Source organism: Amblyomma maculatum, chromosome 6 (genome assembly GCF_055883805.1).
Source record: "Amblyomma maculatum isolate TAMU_Amacu chromosome 6, ASM5588380v1, whole genome shotgun sequence".
NCBI classification, from domain to species: domain Eukaryota; kingdom Metazoa; phylum Arthropoda; class Arachnida; order Ixodida; family Ixodidae; genus Amblyomma; species Amblyomma maculatum.
The window spans coordinates 28,665,152-28,684,152 of record NC_139349.1 but is presented as its reverse complement, the minus strand read 5'-3'; the positions used below and the strand labels follow the sequence as shown (position 1 = coordinate 28,684,152).

The window sequence follows — 19,001 nt, the reverse complement described above, 5'->3', positions numbered from 1 at the left end:
TTATCAGAATTTTTTTTTTGTTCCATAAAAAACAATTTCGATGGAAGGAGAAGTAAAAACACTTCGAAACAAATATTTTCAGTCCATGTTTCAACCGCAACGTGGTCTTTCCCTCTATTGTAAATAGAGAGAAGAAAATAGAGAGTGAACTGAATATATTTTACTAGGAACACTCCTTTCAATTTATTTCAGGTGAATCTAAAACTTCAAACGTTCCAGGACAACATTCTGAGGCTCCAGGTTATGGTCATCGGGATCATTATATATTCAGTAAGTGAACTTATTGACGTCAAAATGAGAACAGTTCTATATCCTATGTTCTATATCCGATGTGACATTTGGATATGATAAATATCGCCGTCATGTTCTGCATTTCTAAATGAATGGTATCTGCGACTTCTCAGCACAGCATCAGGGAGAGTCAGTAGGCCTCTGATGATGAGTTGCGTGCAACATATTCAGAAGATGACTACTACAATATAGGCAGTTCAGGTCTCCTCAACCCTAAGAACAGAAAAAAAAAACTGAACACAATGCAGAACATAACGTGAAGCGAAACGCGTAGCAGTTTAACACAGGAACAAAGTTTACGAAAAATTGTTTTTGCTTTCTATTTTTTAGAAGGAAAAAGAAGAATTCATTGATAAGAGAGAAAACGGACGCCATTTTATGTTGGACACTACGCTCTACAAGTTCAACTTATACATATCCAAAGAAGATAGATTTAAGCAGGATGATATTGTCGTGCTTATTACTGGGTAAGCGAGGCGGTGTTTGGTTATTCATGGTTGTTATTTCACAACACAAAATAATTGAAATGGAGAAATATCGGTGTAAATAGTGTATTGTTTTTCTCTAATGTTCACGAAGACTACTAAACTACCCAGAAAACATGTGTTATGATACTGAACGCCTCCGCGTGTTAGAATGTGCGCACTAATTTGCCTATAAGCATATTGTTCCCCAATTTCTTGCTATTGTTTGAATCTGAGACTGCGTATAAAATATCGTTTTATGAAACCGTGCTTACAAACCGTAAGAACTCCATCAGCCTGCCCGGGCTTGAAGATGATAACATGGTGCGGAATGTGATTGACGTACATTACAATTAAACTGAATATTGATATTTTCACATGCCTAGCACCGCGCGGCATCTGCGATGGGCTGCAACAACGACGAAGTATCTACTGGCGCGTGGAGAGTGCTCGGGCTAGACCTGGTTAGAAGATTGAAAGAATGCTTCGTGGGTCGGCTACTCGCACGCCTGTGGTTGTTTGAGTCGTTACACTGGTGGCGATGCCAGCAATTCTATTCTTTGGGGCACAAAACGCGACTCACCTACCTCTCGTGACTACCCCTGTGCATGGTACAAGCCGTAGGCTTCGAGGCTTGCCACCTGAGGCCTTTACTCTTGAGGAACACTCCTGCGGACCCCTTCAGCAGACATGACAGCAAGAGAAGCACTCACGGTATGGGCAGGTGGTATGGGCCTGCCCATACCGTGAGTGCTTCTCTTGCTGCTCCCGCCTACGACACAACGCGGACTCCTCGGATCCCAAAGCCGTTCCAAGGTGACCATTTGAGGATGCTGAAGACTGGCTGGCTCAGTTAGAACGGGTCGCCGCATTCAACAACTGGGACGGCATGGCAAAACTTCGGAACGTTTACTCCCCTCTGAGGACGCAGCACGGACATGGTTCAAGAGTCACGAGGCCACATTGTTCAATTAGCCTTGCTTCCAACATCAGCTCCTGCGTACGTACACCAGTAGCGACTGCCAGGGGAACACAGAGTAGGCTCTGAAATCCCGCATACAGCTCTCAAGCGAGGGCGCAACAATGTATGTCGAGGATGTCATGCGTCTCTGCTATGGCGCAGGCTCCACAATGCCAGAAGACAGCAAACTTCAGCACCTGAGGTGTAGAGTGAAAGAACACGTGTTTTTCGACCTCATCCGGAATCCACTGAATACCGTCGCGGCGTTTTCGGTTGACGCCGTACTTATGAAAAACAAACAACTGCTGCAGCAGAGGTCCAACCAGTATGCTCGTCCAACGGCCCCAGTGTCCAGGTCATCCTATAAGCATATTTAAAGGACCAGCTTGACTGTGATCCTCCGAACAATCCGAACTCTTTTCGTGAACAAATCTGCTCCATGTTCCACGAGGAGATCCAGAAGTTTAAAGGATCTTTTTCCCCTCCTGTGGATTCTCTCTGTAGCGTAATCCGCGAGGAAGTCCTGCACGCACTCGGGGCATCAGTCGTTCCGGTCAGTTCACCATCACTCGTTCAGCTGATGGCCTTTGCGGACGTACTACACTGTCCTGCCCAACTTCCTGCTCCACCGACGTACCCTCTTCCGGTGGTTGCGGTGCACTCTGCTCAACCGGTTCCCTACTGGGAGGAACAGCGCCAGGCGCCACGGAAATGAAACCTCTGGCGGGTTCCACATCGATGGCCCCTCTGCTACACTGTGGTGAGGCCGGTCACCTCTACCGACGGTGTCCCTATCACGAACTGGGACTACGAGGGTTTTCTCCCGACAGCCCTCGTCCACGGCCTGGCGAGCTGCCACATGAAATTACCGAGCACGCCATCCGAACGGACTGTCCGACATCTTCGCAGCGCCGCCAATCGCGGTCACTGTCGCCTCATCTTTGGGTGACAATAAAAAATTACACGTCGTGATATTTCAACTCGCTCATCCTGTAGCCTGTCGCACCGGGACTTATGCTGGGCTAAGTTCTAGACGACATGCTAAGTTATGCAAACAAACCTTGGCTTTCCAGCAAAAATAATTCTAAGGCATAAATATAAAATGACAATTATTGGTGTAGTGCGCAGCATCTGAACTTAACTTTCACTTAGCTTTCGTCTGAAAGATATTACCTGTTTGAAAAGTTCTCTTTGCAGATAATTTGTGAGCTGCCTACTATTTAGAAATGTCCCCGAGGCCCAGACAGCTGTAACAGCTTGAATGCATACATAAAAAATTAAGTCATTTGTGTCCTAAAACCCCGGTAAATATTGCTCAGTAAGGGCGCGAGTTAAGTGGACCTGCTGAATAAATATGCGATAAGGTGCACTTTACTGTATTTGAGGTGCACTTTATTCTGAAGGATAATCAATGCGGTAGCAGATGTCCCGAATGAATGCAATTACGAAACGTCATTTCATTTCTTATTCCTGTGCTAAGGTTTAGTAGCTGAGGCAGTTGTGGCATTTTGGCCTTCTGCTCTGATAGTGGACGTGCCGAAAACAGCACTTGAGCATGCCTTTTGGCACTAATGCGCCAATTATTTTATATAGTTTCATAAATAATTGGGGAGACGAAGCAGGAAGCTGCAATAGCAGCTAAATGACATCTACAAGGCCTTTTTACTTTCTCTAAGTCGGTTACTCTCTCTTTCCGGGTTATAGCGCTCCATTCACTTCTAGTTTTCTTCAGAAAGTGTACCGCTTCGACAAACAGTTATTTCCTTTTTTCAGCCTCGACTTGGCCGGAACGTATTCAAAATCAGACAACCTGAATGAAAATTTTGTTGGTAAGTTGAAATAAGAGCTGCAGGTTCTGATCGAACCAGGCCTGATTGGGCACTTACTGAAAGGAAAATTGCATAATACTTCTAATGGCCGCCTATCTTCTAAATATCCGACTAACCCTATCTCCTCTATCCCCGGAACATCCGACCAGCACTGTCTCCTCTAACTGCCGTGCATTCAGAGAATTGAGAAAAAAAGCAAACGAAGCACGAGGAAACCGGCCTTCAATACTGCCTACTAAAGTCCGTCTTAATGCCAAGCTCGAACGGTAGCTGATACAAATTCTCGAGTCATCTGATTGGTGGTGAAAGCGCCGAAACTGAATGTTGTCCCTACTTCCGGCTCTGTAGTGGCAACATCCGGTACAAGCGTTTTCCCCAACCACTGCGCCGGGGTAGCGCAGTGGTACGGCGCTCGACTACTGTTCCCAAGGATGCGGGATCGAACCTGGCCCCGGCGGCCGCTTTTCGATGGAGGCGAAAGGCAAGGCGCCCGTGTGCTGTGCGATGTCAGTGCACGTTAAAGAACCCCAGGTGGTCGAAATTTCCGGAGTCCTCCTTTACGGCGTCTCTCATAGCCCGAGTCGCTTTGGGACGTTAAACCCCGCAAAACAAACCAAACCAATTAGATGACTCGAGGTCACTGAGATAGCGACGCTTTGGATAACGAAGCAAACTAGGCATACGGACCCAGGAATGTGGGTCCCGTGTAGGGACGCATATTTCATAGAAAATTCGTGAAGAACAGTTACTACTGGTCTTAAAGACTTCTAGTTAATAACATGTCTGGAGTACCTCACGGACCATTCGAATTTGTTTGTGATAGAGCTTCACACTAACAGTGATGCGATGATATCTATAGATAACGTAGCATCTATAACATAACATAACATAATGAATGTATGTATGTATAATATGTATGTTGCGAATAAATAATGAAGAGATTACTCGGGCGAAAATCTTAGGCACAACCATAGTTCGCTTCTCCAAGAAGTCAATAAGAGGGAGCAATTCCTGGTCCTCTTGCTGCTTTAGGAAAGAAAGCGTTGCGTCATCTACGCAATGTCTTCATCGGTCATAGTGGAAGTTTCGACCGCCGAAAGGCAATCTGCATCCGTGTGCTTCTTTCCATGAAGGGTTCTTTAAGTTCGTCAGCCAACAGAGAGAGTGATGGTCACTGACTACTGGAAAGGGGCGAGCGTAGAAATAAGGGCGGAACTTCATAACCGCCCATACCACTGCAAGGCATTCTTTTTCGGTTGCCGAGTATAAACCGAACGTAAGGACCTTAAACCATACAATCAGTCGGGAGTGACGAATGCTGTCTTCTCCCGATCCCTCTCACCTACTTCGATTTGCCAATATCCACTTTTTAAGTCCATCGATGAGAAGTAACGTGTATTTCGTAGGCGATCAAGGGAATCTTCGATGCGAGGGAGATGGTACACATCTTTTTTGGTCACAATTGGTTGAGCTTGCGTTAGTCTGCAGAATCGTAAGCTGCCGTCCTTCTTTTTAACAAGTACCACGGGGGAAGACCAGGGACTCTGTGACGGCTGGATAACGTCGTTTCTAAGCATTACGGCCACCTGGCGCTGAATGGCTTCACGTTCTTTCGGAGCCACACGGTAAGGATTTTGTCGAATTGGGCGAATCGACTCATCCGTGATAATTCGATGTTTTGCTAAAGGCGTTTCTCCGATCCGCTGTTCTGAAGCAAAACAGTTTCAAAATTGATCTATGAGATCCAAAAGGCGGTCCCGTTCTGAAGAAGACAAATTTGGGCTCACATCGACGATGGTTACGGGTGTCTTGCACACTGATCCTTTCTGTTGCAGTAAGCAGCAGTGCTTCGCATTTGGGAGGCTGTTGAAAAAAGCCACAGTTGTGCCTTTCGAAATTTACTGATGCTCGTCGCTGAAGTTTGTCAGCAGCACTTCGGTACGCCCATTGGTCAAGTTGACCAGCCCTCGAGCTATAGAAACACCTCGGCTGAGTACCAGGGCAACGGCGACACCATCGCCAGTATGCGCCACGTCGCATTTCACATCAACAAGATTGCATGATCGCGGAGGTAATGTCACCGTCTCACTGGCGACGCGTAAGGGCATCAGTGGTACTTGCGCAAAACCAAGGTCTTCATGATTATTAGTGAAAGCAACGACGCTGTCACAAATGCTGATTACAGCTCTATGAAGATGCAGAAAGTCCATGCCCAAGGTGAGGTCTTTGCAGCAGTCAGGAAGAATAACGAAGCTGCCAACAAACACCGCGTTTCCTATTCCTATCTGCGCAGTGCACTTCCCTGTCGGTGCCAGTAGCTGACCCCCAGCACTTCTTATTACTGGCCCAGTTCATTCGGTTATTACTTTGCGCAGCGTGTCGGCCAGTTTCTGTGTAATAATTGAAAAATCCGCCCCGGTATTCACGAGAGCATGTACCTCCAGCCCATCAATGGAAACGGCGAGGTCAGCGCTAACAAATTTATCTGGGTTTCTTGTCTCATACGGGGAAAAGTAAGCGCAAAAATAAAAGACAACCACAAGAGAGGAGACAGGATAGGCCGTTTGTCTTTTCTTTGCTCCTACTTTTCCCTGTATGATCATGAACCAGCTAGCCCAGCAACAAGTTTTATTTAAGTTGCTTGTCTCTTTCGGTATCTGCGGCGGAAGTGCGGCAAGGTCGGCGCTGTCAACTTCGTCGTCATGGCTGATCATCTGGTGCGGCATTGTCGATGTTAACGGTGGCGTGATAAGCACGGGTTGTTGGCAATTGCGGCGGTGGTGAGGGTTTGGCACTTTTCGACTGGTTGCAACCTCCCCTCGCTAGGTTTCTCCGGCGAGGGTTAGGGGACCGCCGTCCGCTAATGTCAGCAGTGCTGCGACGCATCGGCGAATAATAACACTGTGGCGATGGGGAGGAGCGGCGGCTGAAGCCCGGTGATTCGGTTTCCCCGCTGACCGGAGGGTAGTCCTCGATTTGGGCGGAGTCAGCGTCGAAGCGGCGGCGAGCAGAAGCAGGCGGAAAGGCCTGTCCTTCTTTGCGGTAGCGACAGTACCGATATACATAGCCAGGTTGTCCACAGTAGAAACAAAGTGGTCGGCTGTCATAACTGCGCCTCCTGTTAGTTCGGCGCCGTTGAGAGTGCCTGGAAGCCGCCCACTGAGGTCCCTTGAAGAACCGCGTCTCCTGACGACTCAGTGAGCTCGGTGGGGCGTAGTCTGGAGGCGGGAAACGAAGGACCGCGGCATAGCTCTCGGGTTGCGGCTCGTGGTAAGGTGCAAGAATGTCCGCCGTGTAGCTGACCGGTTTTGGAGCGTTGTATGGTTCGGAAAGGGGTTCCGCGTTATCGACTGGATGAGACTCGTTACATGGTGTAGACGGCTGTAGGGCGTACCGAATTTCATTCCTCACAGTTTTCACGAGGGCCTCTGACAACTGAGCCTTCGTAGCGTAATTCGCTGCAGCTCCTCAATGACAATTTTTTTAATGTCTCGCGCCGCCGCAGTCGTCGGGGTACAGTTGACAGGTCGGTTGTACTGGCGGCACCGGTCTTGGAGGGCTCGCTCGTTAGCCATGGCGTCCTTAATGAACTCACTCATGGTTTTAGGTGGGTTGCGTATCAAGCCGGTAAACACCTGCTCTTTGACACCGTGCATGAGATGCCGCAGCTTTCTTGGCTCACTCATATTAGGGTCGGCACGGCGAAAAAAGGCTGGCCTTGTCTTCCGCAAACATAGCCACGCTCTCATTCAGCTTCTGGATGCGTACTTCAAGCAGGTGCAGCGCATTGCCTCGTCAGTCAGTTCTCGCAAAAGTATCTACCAGCTGGCGGCGGAAGTCATTTCATGTGGAGAGGCGGGTCTCGCTGTTTTCAAACCACGTTTTAGCATTATCCTGAAGGGCAAAATAAACATTGGAGAGCTTCTGGTCTGCGCTCCATTGATTGATATTGGCCACGCGCTTAAACTAGTCGAGCCAGTCCTCCACATCTTCAAACGCTTCTCAGCGAAAACACTCTGGTACCTTGGTGTTCTGAAGAGTCACCGGCGTAGGGTTGGGATGTGCCATGACTTGGGAGACCTGACGAACTTGGACGTTTGAAGAGTCGTTCGGCAGATGGCTGTACTCCGAGCCTAGGCCTAGAAGGCGGTGGTTAGCGCGATGGACAGGCGTGCCGATGTATGGGATCCGCTTTGGACTGCCGGAAGGAGTCTTATGCATAAACCAGCGCGCTCCACCAGTGTCACGTCTCCATAGAACGCCAAGGAGGGCCGAGCCGAGATATGGTTTTAATAGTCCACTAGAACGAGCCTTGCGCTCAAGCTTCCTTCTTCCAGGCTCGCGCTTGTGATCCCAGTCATCTTTTGCGTCGTCTATGCGGCAGTATGTATGTATGTATGTATGTATGTATGTATGTATGTATGTATGTATGTATGTATGTATGTATGTATGTATGTATGTATGTATGTATGTATGTATGTATGTATGTATGTATGTATGTATGTATGTATGTATGTATGTATGTATGTATGTATGTATGTATGTATGTATGTATGTATGTATGTATGTATGTATGTATGTATGTATGTATGTTGGTTGGTTGGTTTTGAGGGGTTTAACGTCCCAAAGCGACTCAGGCTATGAGAGACGCCGTAGTGGAGGACTCCGGTAATTTCGACCACCTGGGGTTCTTTAACGTGCACTGACATCGCACAGCACACGGGCGCCTTGCTGTTCGCCTCCATCGAAAAGCTGCCGCCGAGGCCGGGATTCGATCCCGCGTCCTTGGGAACAGTAGTCGAGCGCCGTAACCACTGCGCCACCCCGGCGGGGTGGCGCAGTGGTTACGGCGCATGTATGTATGTATGTATGTATGTATGTATGTATGTATGTATGTATGTATGTATGTATGTATGTATGTATGTATGTATGTATGTATGTATGTATGTATGTATGTATGTATGTATGTATGTATGTATGTATGTATGTATGTATGTATGTATGTATGTATGTATGTATGTATGTATGTATGTATGTATGTATGTATGTATGTATGTATGTATGTATGTATGTATGTATGTATGTATGTATGTATGTATGTATGTATGTATGCATGTATGCATGCATGCATGCATGTATGCATGTATGTATGTATGTATGTATGTATGTATGTATGTATGTATGTATGTATGTATGTATGTATGTATGTATGTATGTATGTATGTATGTATGTATGTATGTATGTATGTATGTATGTATGTATGTATGTATGTATGTATGTATGTATGTATGTATGTATGTATGTATGTATGTATGTATGTATGTATGTATGTATGTATGTATGTATGTATGTATGTATGTATGTATGTAAGTATGTATGTATGTATTGTGAGCCTTCCGTGGGTGTTCTTTAATTTGTATATGCCATGATCTTCCTCTTTCATTTGTACATACCATCATCATCGTCCCGCGGCGCCGGCTCCGGCACGCGCCTGGGTTTTGCCACCGGATTAAAACGCTAGACAAGGCATCGCTGGCCTTGCCGTCACGACCTTGCCGTCTCAACCTAGCCTTCTTTCACAAGTGGTGGAGGTCGAATTCGATCCCCTTGATGCCTCTCGCTGGAGCTACGTTCCGGTCGTCGTTTGGCAACTACCACCATAACCATTTCCACCGAGAGCAATCCCGACCCGGCCGGACCCTCTACCTCAGCTGCACCGATGTCTCCGACTCTGCCCACACGTCAACGCGACCCACCGCTGTTCGCTGGTCGTCGTGACGAAGACGTGGATGACTGGCTTGACACATATGAACGCTGCAGTGCCTATAACCGGTGGGACGATGCTTTAAAATTCCTCAACGTTTTGTTCTATCTAATTGAGGTCGCCAGAAACTGGTTTATTAAACGCGAACCCCACACTACTAACTGGACCACTTTCAAACAGCAATTCCGCCAATACATCGCCGACCCGGCAGTTCGGACTGAGATCGCGAGAAACAAGCTCGCTTCCCGCCTTCAAGGTCCCGATGAATCATATGCGTCTTACATAGAGGCTGTTCTTGCACTTTGTCGGCGCATTAGCCCCACCATGACGGAATCTGAACGTGTGCACCACGTCTTAAAAGGGATCAATGCTATGGCATATCACACCTTAGTTGCCCAGAATCCTTCAAGTGTTGATTCAATTATTGCGACCTGTCAACGCCTCGATCAGCTGCAGTCCTCTCGATTACAGCCCGGCTTCACAACTGGTCCGACCTCTGCTGACCTTGATCTGCGGGCAATGATTCGAGCAATCATCCGCGAGGAGCTTCAAGCCCTCAATCCTTTCTGTCGACATGGCTGCGATCATTCTTCCGCGCCTCCTAATGACGCCGTTCTCCGTAACATGATTAAAGAAGAGTTAGCTACCATCAGCCGCCCTATGACAACCGAACCTTCTGCAAACCGCCCAGCGCCGACCTACGCGCAAGTCGCTGCATCCTCCCCTTCTTTAGTTCCCCCGCCCCAACCAGCACCAACATACAATCACGGCAATGCAATGGCGATGGCTCAACCTACACAACCCAATTACGCACCTTGGCGTCCCCCCCGACCAGTCTGCTATTACTGTGGTATTAGAGGACATATATCCCGCTTCTGTCGTCGCCGCCTTCAGAACGAGCGCCGTGGTTACACCTTCGAATGCGACATGCCTTCAACCTCATATTATCAACGCCGGTCTATTCCAAGCCCACCTCGACGATCCTCCCCACCTCCAGTATCTTCCTCTGAGCCTCGTGGGAACCATGTATCCCGACGCCGGTCCACATCCCCATACCGCCGCTCAGTTTCCCCTCTCCGCCCCGCAACGGTTCTCCCTGTCCGCCATCCGGAAAACTAAGTGTTGCAGTTTCCGGAGGTCAAACTGCACTCTGCGAACTTACTAAAAGTCCTCCTGATCGCCCGTATAACGTGATTGATGTTATCGCTGAAGGTTTACCGGTTGAAGCTTTGATTGATACAGGGGCTGCAATTTCTGTCATACATGCTGATTTGTGCTACCGTTTGCGAAAAGTGACAACCCCATATGATGGGCCTGAACTCCGTGGAGCCAATGACGTCCCTTTGCGCCCTTCAGCGAAGTGCACCGTACGAGTTGTTATCGACGGCATCCGCCATCATGTGCAGTTTGCTGTGCTCTCAAATTGTGCGCATCTCACGACCTTCGGATGGGATTTTTTGTCAACCGCTTCAGCGTTAATTTCTTGTGGTGACCGTGTTATCCATATGACAGACAGCGATTTTTCATCTGACTTTTCTGAACGACATCATCCACACGTTGCCGCCGCTGATACTGTTTTGCCTCCTCAGTGCGAAAAACTGCTTACTGTTGTTTCTGACCACATCACTGACAGGGACGTACCCATTGCACCATCATATAGTCATCTTCCACGCGGCATCGCCTTCCCGTCAAGTCTTGTCCGGTTCCACAACGGCTCAGCGACAGCAGTAGCCACAAACACTTCACGTGAATCCCTCGTGCTCCCAAAAGGAACTTCTCTGAATTGTATGGTGGATGCTCAACCTTTTTCCCTGATGGTGCTCACCGCCCCTCCGCCTCAGCAACGTGTTTCGACAGACGTCTCTCTTTCTGTTCTCGCAAAGACTATTAATCCTAAACTCCCGCCGAACCAACGCCAAGAACTGCTGACATTGCTTCGACACCACCAAGCCATTTTTGATGCCACTTCCACACCTCTGGGACGGACTAGTGTTGCGCACCATCGCACCATTACTGAAGGTAACTCTATCATTCGCCGACGGCCTTATTTGGTTTCCCTCTCTGAACGAAAAGTAATCGAAGAAAATGTAAATGACATGCTCCATCGCAATATAATTCGTCCTTCAACAAGCCCATGGTCCTCCCCAGTAGTGCTAGTTAAAAAAAAGGACGGCTCGGTACGCTTTTGTGTTGATTACCGCGCACTCAACAAAATTACCCGCAAAGATGTATATCCGATGCCGCGAATTGATGACGCCCTTGACTCCCTCCAAGGCTCCGAATATTTTTCGATCTTGGACCTCCGTTCAGGTTATTGGCAAATACCTATGCACGAGGACGACAAAGAAAAAACCGCTTTCGCAACACCCGATGGCCTTTACGAATTTAACGTTATGCCTTTCGGACTTTGTAACGCACCAGCGACATTTGAAAGAATGATCGACACTGTACTTCGTGGCCTAAAATGGAGAACCTGTTTGTGTTACTTGGACGACATTGTTATCTTTTCGGCAACCTTTAATGACCATCTCACGCGCCTGAATGAAGTCCTCACCTGTCTCGTTTCGGCAGTTCTTCAGCTGAACACCAAGAAGTGCCACTTTGCACAGAAGGAAATTAGAATATTGGGACATCTGGTCAGCCATGACGGCATTCGCCCTGATCCTGAAAAAATAATCGCGGTCTTGAACTTTGCTCGTCCACAACGGACTACAGATTTGCGCAGTTTCCTAGGCCTCGCGTCCTATTTACGGCGTTTTATAAGGCATTTTGCAACTATTGCTGCACCACTTCATGAGCTACTAGAAGCACGCAGCCCTTTCGTGTGGACTGAGCAGTGCGAAACTGCTTTTAATGACCTCAAGCACGCCCTCACATCAGATCCTGTTCTTGGCCACTTCAGTGACAGCGCTCCAACTATCCTGCACACCGATGCCAGTGGTCACGGTCTTGGCGCTGTACTTCTGCAGCGTGATGCAACATCGCGTGAGAAAGTGATTGCCTTTGCCAGTCGGACTCTGACTCCAGCTGAGAAAAACTACACCATTACCGAGCAGGAGTGTCTTGCTGTCGTCTGGGCTGTCCAAAAATTTCGCCCTTACCTATACGGTCGGCACTTCACAGTCGTGACCGACCACCATGCTCTTTGCTAGTTGTCTTCACTCAAAAATTTGACAGGCCGACTTGGCCGCTGGATTCTACGCCTGCAAGAATACCATTTCGACGTCACTTATAAATCTGGTCGCCAACACCAAGACGCCGACGCTCTCTCTCGCTGTCCCCTTTCGGAATCCACTTGCTGCTTTTCTTCCCAATTCATTTCCACCTCTGACCAGAGCCGACCATCTCTTTGCCCGACTTATATCACAACCGTTTGTTTTAACGACTCTGAGAACAAGCACGCTCTCCGCTCACAGCAATTAGCCGATGCCTACTGCCGTCCTATCATCGACCGCCTTATCGGCGCTTCGGACCCTCCCAATGCTAGGCTTCGCCGACAGCTTCGCAATTTCAAGCTCGAAGATGGCATCTTACTCCGCTACGTGTATTGCCCTGATGGAACTCGCTGGATCCCAGTAGTGCCGCGTGTGCTTCGCCCACGTATACTGGCGGCTCTCCACGATGACGCTACTGCAGGCCACCTTGGTTTTGACAAAACCTACGACCGCGTGAAAAAACGATTCTTTTGGCCTGGCCTATCTTCCTGCGTTGCCAAATACGTCGCATCCTGCCCTCTGTGCCAACGTCGCAAACGGCCGACGTCTTCGCCCGCTGGCCTTCTACAACCTATTCCCTGTCCCGCCACGCCATTCGACGTAATCGGCATCGACTTATATGGTCCCCTACCTCTCTCCGATGGGGGTAACCATTGGGTTATAACAGCTGTCGACCACCTTACGCGCTACGCTGAGACAGCACCTGTACCGACTGGTTCCGCTGAAGAAGTAGCAAATTTCTTTTTGCGATCAATTGTATTGCGTCACGGCGCTCCTCGGGTGCTCCTAAGTGACCGCGGTACAGCCTTCTTATCGAAAGTCGTTGCCGAAGTTCTTCACGCCTCATCCACCCTTCATAAGACAACCTCAAGCTACCATCCCCAGACTAACGGTCTGACTGAGCGATTTCATCGCACCTTGTCGGACATGATATCAATGTACATCACACCAGATCATCGAAATTGGAACACTATTCTACCATTCGTCACATTCGCCTATAATACAGCAGTACAGCGAACTACCGGTTACTCCCCGTTTTTCCTTGTTTACGGCCGTCCTCCCACTACAATTCTCGACGCTTCCTTCTTCTCTACGCCCGACTACTCCACATCAGTACCTACCCATTTTTTATCTCGTGTGGCCAGATGCCGTCATCTTGCCCGCGTCAACACGGCAGCGTGCCAGGAAGTCCGCAAAACTCGCTATGATTCTACACATCGAGTGGTCTCTTTTCGTCCTGGTGACGAAGTACTCCTTTACACACCATTGCGCAGCCCTGGCCTTAGTGACAAATTCCACCAACGCTACGTAGGTCCCTATGAGGTCATAAGCCAAACTTCTCCAGTGAACTACAAAGTGACGCCTGTTGATCCCCCAGCTGATCGACGCCACCGTGGAATTGAAATTGTTCATGTGTCTCGCCTGAAACCGTTTGTGCGCCGCGATGCATCGGTTAGGTAGGAGCGGCCAGGCTGGCCGCTTCCGACCCCCCGGGAAGATTGTTTGAGCCTTCCGTGGATGTTCTTTAATTTGTATGTGCCATGATCTTCATCTTTAATTTGTACATACCATCATCATCGTCCCGCGGCGCCGGCTCCGGCAGGCGCCTGGGTTTTGTCACCGGATTAAAACGCTAGACAAGGCATCGCTGGCCTTGCCGTCACGACCTTGACGTCTCAACCTAGCCTTCTTTCACAGTATGTATGTATGTATGTATGTATGTATGTATGTATGTATGTATGTATGTATGTATGTATGTATGTATGTATGTATGTATGTATGTATGTATGTATGTATGTATGTATGTATGTATGTATGTATGTATGTATGTATGTATGTATGTATGTATGTATGTATGTATGTATGTATGTATGTATGTATGTATGTATGTATGTATGTATGTATGTATGTATGTATGTATGTATGTATGTATGTATGTATGTATGTATGTATGTATGTATGTATGTATGTATGTATGTATGTATGTATGTATGTATGTATGTATGTATGTATGTATGTATGTATGCGTGTGTGTGAGTGTGTGTGGATGAATGGATGGATGGATGGAATATAGGAGCGTCCCCTTTTAAACGGGGGAGTAGTAGCTGCTATTATGCTCTTTCTTCTTTATAACTTTTTGTTTTACATATCGGTTAACTGAACTATACCAACATTCCATTTATAGAATTTGTTTTTACATTACAAACATTAGGTTACTTGTCTACTTTTAAGCCACCAATCTTCCAATCGTTTTTTGCTAGCTTCCACCACAGGTTCATTCACCCGTCCACTGGTATCTCTAAATCCCAGGCCCTCAGGGAGAGTGACTGCTCTTGCATCGACTCCCGGATGGATACCGTCACATTCGAGTAAAATATGGTTAATTGTTTCTGTGAATTTACCACATACTGTACATGTGTCAACTTCATGGTTCAATTTCTTTTTGTAGCGGCATGTTTTAAAGCCCCCTGATCTAGCTTCAAAAAGTAGGGTACTGTCTCTTGAGTTATCAAAGAGTTTTCAAAGAAAGTTTCCTTCCTGACCTGCCCGCCGGGGTGGCGCAGTGGTTACGGCACTCGAATACTGTTCCCAAGGACGCGGGATCGAATCTCGGCCTCGGCGGCCGCTTTTCGATGGAGGCGAAAAGCAAGGTGCCCGTGTGCTGTGCGATGTCGGTGCACGTTAAAGAACCCCAGGTGGTCGAAATTTCCGGAGTCCTCCACTACGGCGTCTCTCATAGCCTGAGTCGCTTTGGGACGTTAAACCCCACAAACCAAACCAAACCTTCATGATCTGCCTCTTCCAGTTCCGGTATAGTTCTACACTCTGTTTCTTTTCCACAGAATTTATCCAATCTTTACTTTCTATGTATGTTGCTTAACGCTCTTTATTTCTTCGTCCTTGAGACCATCGTACTTACTGGTTTGTTTCCTAGTTCTTTTCCTCCATTGTGAGCCAACGCATTTTAGGTATAGGTATTTAAATATTTACCGGCCCACCAGTTACTGTCCAATTTCCTCAGCCGTTCCTGATATAATATTTTACTCTGAGCTTCCCATACTTCGAAAGATACCCAGGCCATATCTCCCTGCACCGCCTCATTTGTGGTTTTGCCGTGGGCACCCAGGGCCAATCGTCTGACGGCTCTGATGGATTTCTAATGTCGACTGTACCTCTGCTTTCAGGCACAAAACCGCATTCACGAAAGTAAGCCCGGGCACCATAATTCCGCTCCAAATACCCCTCAGCACCTGATGCCTATTATGTCCTCACAATGCCCTATGCTTCATTATCCCAGAATTTCGTCGCCCTTTTGCCTTAAGTTATTGCTCATGCTTTTCAATGTATGTCAATCCTTCGTTTACCCATACCCTGAGATATTTACATTCTGCCACTCTGGGTGTTTAATGGCCTTGCATTTTACGACCGTGATAAGTTGAGCCGTTTAAAATCACCAGACTCGACTTAACTGCGCTAAAACGTAAGCCTAGAGCATCTCTTCCGCCTCCGCAATACGTAACTAGAGTTTGCAAGTCTTCCTGGCTGTCTGCTAACAGAATGCCATCTGCATACATTAAACCGGGGAGGCGCTGCTCTGCCATCTTTCCGCCTAATCTATATGACAGGTTAAAACCTAGGTTGCCTTCTTGTATCCTCTGTTCCATATTTATTGTATAAAGCATGAAGCGCAGCGGTAAAAGAGGACAACCTTGTCCTAATCCTTTGCATACCTTGACAGCTTCCGTACTTCGTATCCCGGTATATTTGTTATCCTGTTATCTCGTTATCCCGGTATATTTTCCGTAGGAAATTTGTTAGCTCATGACCGATACCTTCTTTTTTTTTAATATGTTCCACATGAGTTTCCTGTTTACGTTGTCGTGTGCCATGTTTGTGTATAAGAAGGCCAAATACAAAGGTCTAATTTCTACTCTAGATATTTCGATGCATTGGGTAAGAATGCATTCGGTAAACACTGATACTGTGTTTGCTCCTTTCAGGTTTGGCTGCAGTCGGAGGGGCTTGCGGATTTCACAAAGCTGCACTTATTGAAGACCTTCCTCGAACGTTCAGCAGTGCTCACACAACTGCGCACGAGATTGGACATCTGTAAGTTGCGCCTATTTAGGCATCATTTAGGAACTCTAGAAATATTCTGAGCAGCTCTGCAATATTTCAAAACGGAGGAAACATCAACCAGAAGACGTGCAAATGTTTATACTGTATCTTTGGCAGACATAAACACACAGTTTTCGCCATGCCTAACCAAACTCAGTCTTTCTCTAATAAAGGTTTTAAGTCGAGAGACTTGTGTTGTGACGCCTGCGATAGAAAATTGACAAATGTAATGTCATATGTTTGCACTGCACATTAATGCTTGCTAGACCTGATAGAAAACGAGAAGACTCCGGTTGAACAAAGAGCGTGATCCCATTATAAATAGCAAGTAACTTTGCGTGCAACGCCTGATGTTATTTTTAATAGGGCAGAACTTCGTGTTTTACTTCATTTCTGATATATTGTGATATATTTGTGTTCATGTCGCAAGACTGAAGGCTGGCGCCTGCACTTCACAAAATGAGTACCCGGACTTCTGTTATGTGTACGCTGTTAAGAACGTCTCTTTTAGTGCTGAGAAAACGTACTGGTTTCGCAGGTCAAAAAACATAATCACAATTTTCTAACCTGCAGCCAACGGCCGCTAGAAAACGAAATTGAGAATCAAAGCGAAATTACACAGAAGGTTGAAAGTGTATGTTCTCTGGTACACCTTGTGAGCCTCTGCACCATGGTAGAGCCTCAAATACTAGTAGCGGCAGCCGCGCTGCAGCGCCACTATCTGCAGAAGTGCGTAGCCAAAGACAGCGGGGTAAAAGCCTAGCCCTGTGACTACTAAAGATAATTAAGCCTGTCATTTGTTGACACCAGGGCAAAATTGGATGCTTACTGTATTTTATGCATTTACGTAATGTAATTTGGACGTGTGAGACCATGCGGATCACTAGTTACATCTGGACATTCTTCTCCGCCTATGAAGGCACGGTCGAGGAAAGTCTAGGTGGTTCCGAGCTTTTATAGCTACAAGATGCTGCCAATGATGATGATGATAAAAGCGTTTTATTGAAAGGAAAATAGGAGGGAAACTATAGGAAGGTTGGTCGGATACTCAATCCGGGTCCTCTATGTCTGAACTGGACAGGGCTGCCTCTCATCCTTCCCGTTTTGGTTGTTTTGTAGCGCGTGAGGCACTATTAGTTTTTTGAGTGTAAAGCATATGACACTATCACTTTTCTCCTTGCAAAATGTACATTCGTCTGAAAAGAATTCTTCCCTTATAGCATGATGATTTACAGGCATATTAATTCACGTGGTTTCTTATTGACATAAATGACACAGTTCTGTTTAACTCATCTTCTCGGTGGGCCCGAGAACCTCTGCTGTGTTAAGAGAAAGTGCTGGAATATGTCTGAATATGTTAATAATGACAGTGGGCAGCCGTAGACTTCAGGGAGGAAGGAGGAGAGACTCCACAGGAGGCAATATTGGGTTGCGGTGTGTGCACGCTCGTTACCCTCTGCGCCCTGATGACATATTACCCAAATAATCGCATACCTCACATTGTTTCAGTAGCTTGCAGACTAGAGCTCGATTTTTCCTTGCATATATATAATTGTCGTACACAGTCTGCGTTTTTTTTAATGATGCATTTGGAATAACTATATGAAGCTGCCTTGACGAGCACCACCTCTTCCAACTTTGAAATTCTCCTGTGCCGAATAGAAACTCCATGGACTACCTGCTCTTGAAGTAACACTCATATTATCAACAACTATCCTACAGGACGCACAACATCCACAAAGAAGGCTTCATCTGAATTAGAGTAGCTGCTCTCATCATCTTGGCCCTCGCACTCCTCTTTGTTTGATGATGTTTCGGGTGCACGTTTTTATGGAGGAGAAGTGTCCCAAATGTACACCTCCACTCCTTCAAAATGTACTGTATTGCTTCCGCTTAGCAAGGCCAGCTGATTTTGAAGTCTTCCAACACCTTATGCCCAGCTTTTGTTACGGACAGTCTGTCATATTGACCTGAGAGTTGGGTCTGTCAGCTCGCACGTCACACTGCGCACACACAAAGTGGTCCTCGCTTTGGAACTCAAAGGCGCATTGGACAACGTGACCTACGACGTCATTCTCACACATTTTTTCTAGACTAATTGTGGCTGCAACACGTTCAGGTAAATCCGACAATTGCTCACGGATCGCTAACCTATATACGCATCCTAGACCAGGAACATGGCCCGCAGCATTTAGGTACAAGAGGAACCCCAGAGGGAACCATCCTCTCTATCCTCCCCTTTAATCTCGTAATGACTCATCTCCCCGCGCTGCTTAATGATGTCCCAAGAATCAGGTATGTCCTGTATGGTGAAGAGATCACGCTGTGGGTAACCCATGAGTCGTCGGCAGAGATTG

The 19,001-nt window shown here is 47.2% G+C and overlaps 1 protein-coding gene across 4 annotated transcripts in view; it reads left to right on the top strand.

Moving 5' to 3' along the window:
* The window catches only part of LOC146185319 (venom metalloproteinase BumaMPs1-like), a 67,487-nt gene that overhangs the window by 29,843 nt on the left and 18,643 nt on the right, over positions 1-19,001 (top strand). For 3 of the 4 annotated variants that reach the window (XR_014707986.1, XM_084606259.1, XM_084606261.1), the window contains 4 exons: positions 193-270; positions 622-758; positions 3,490-3,545; positions 16,527-16,635. Coding sequence is in view for 3 of the 4 variants with exons in the window: in XM_084606259.1 (XP_084462385.1) it covers positions 193-270; positions 622-758; positions 3,490-3,545; positions 16,527-16,635 (380 nt within the window). In the remaining variant the exon portion in view is untranslated. The remainder of the gene's footprint in view (positions 1-192; positions 271-621; positions 759-3,489; positions 3,546-16,526; positions 16,636-19,001) is intronic. The other variant, XM_084606260.1, reaches the window with a different exon arrangement.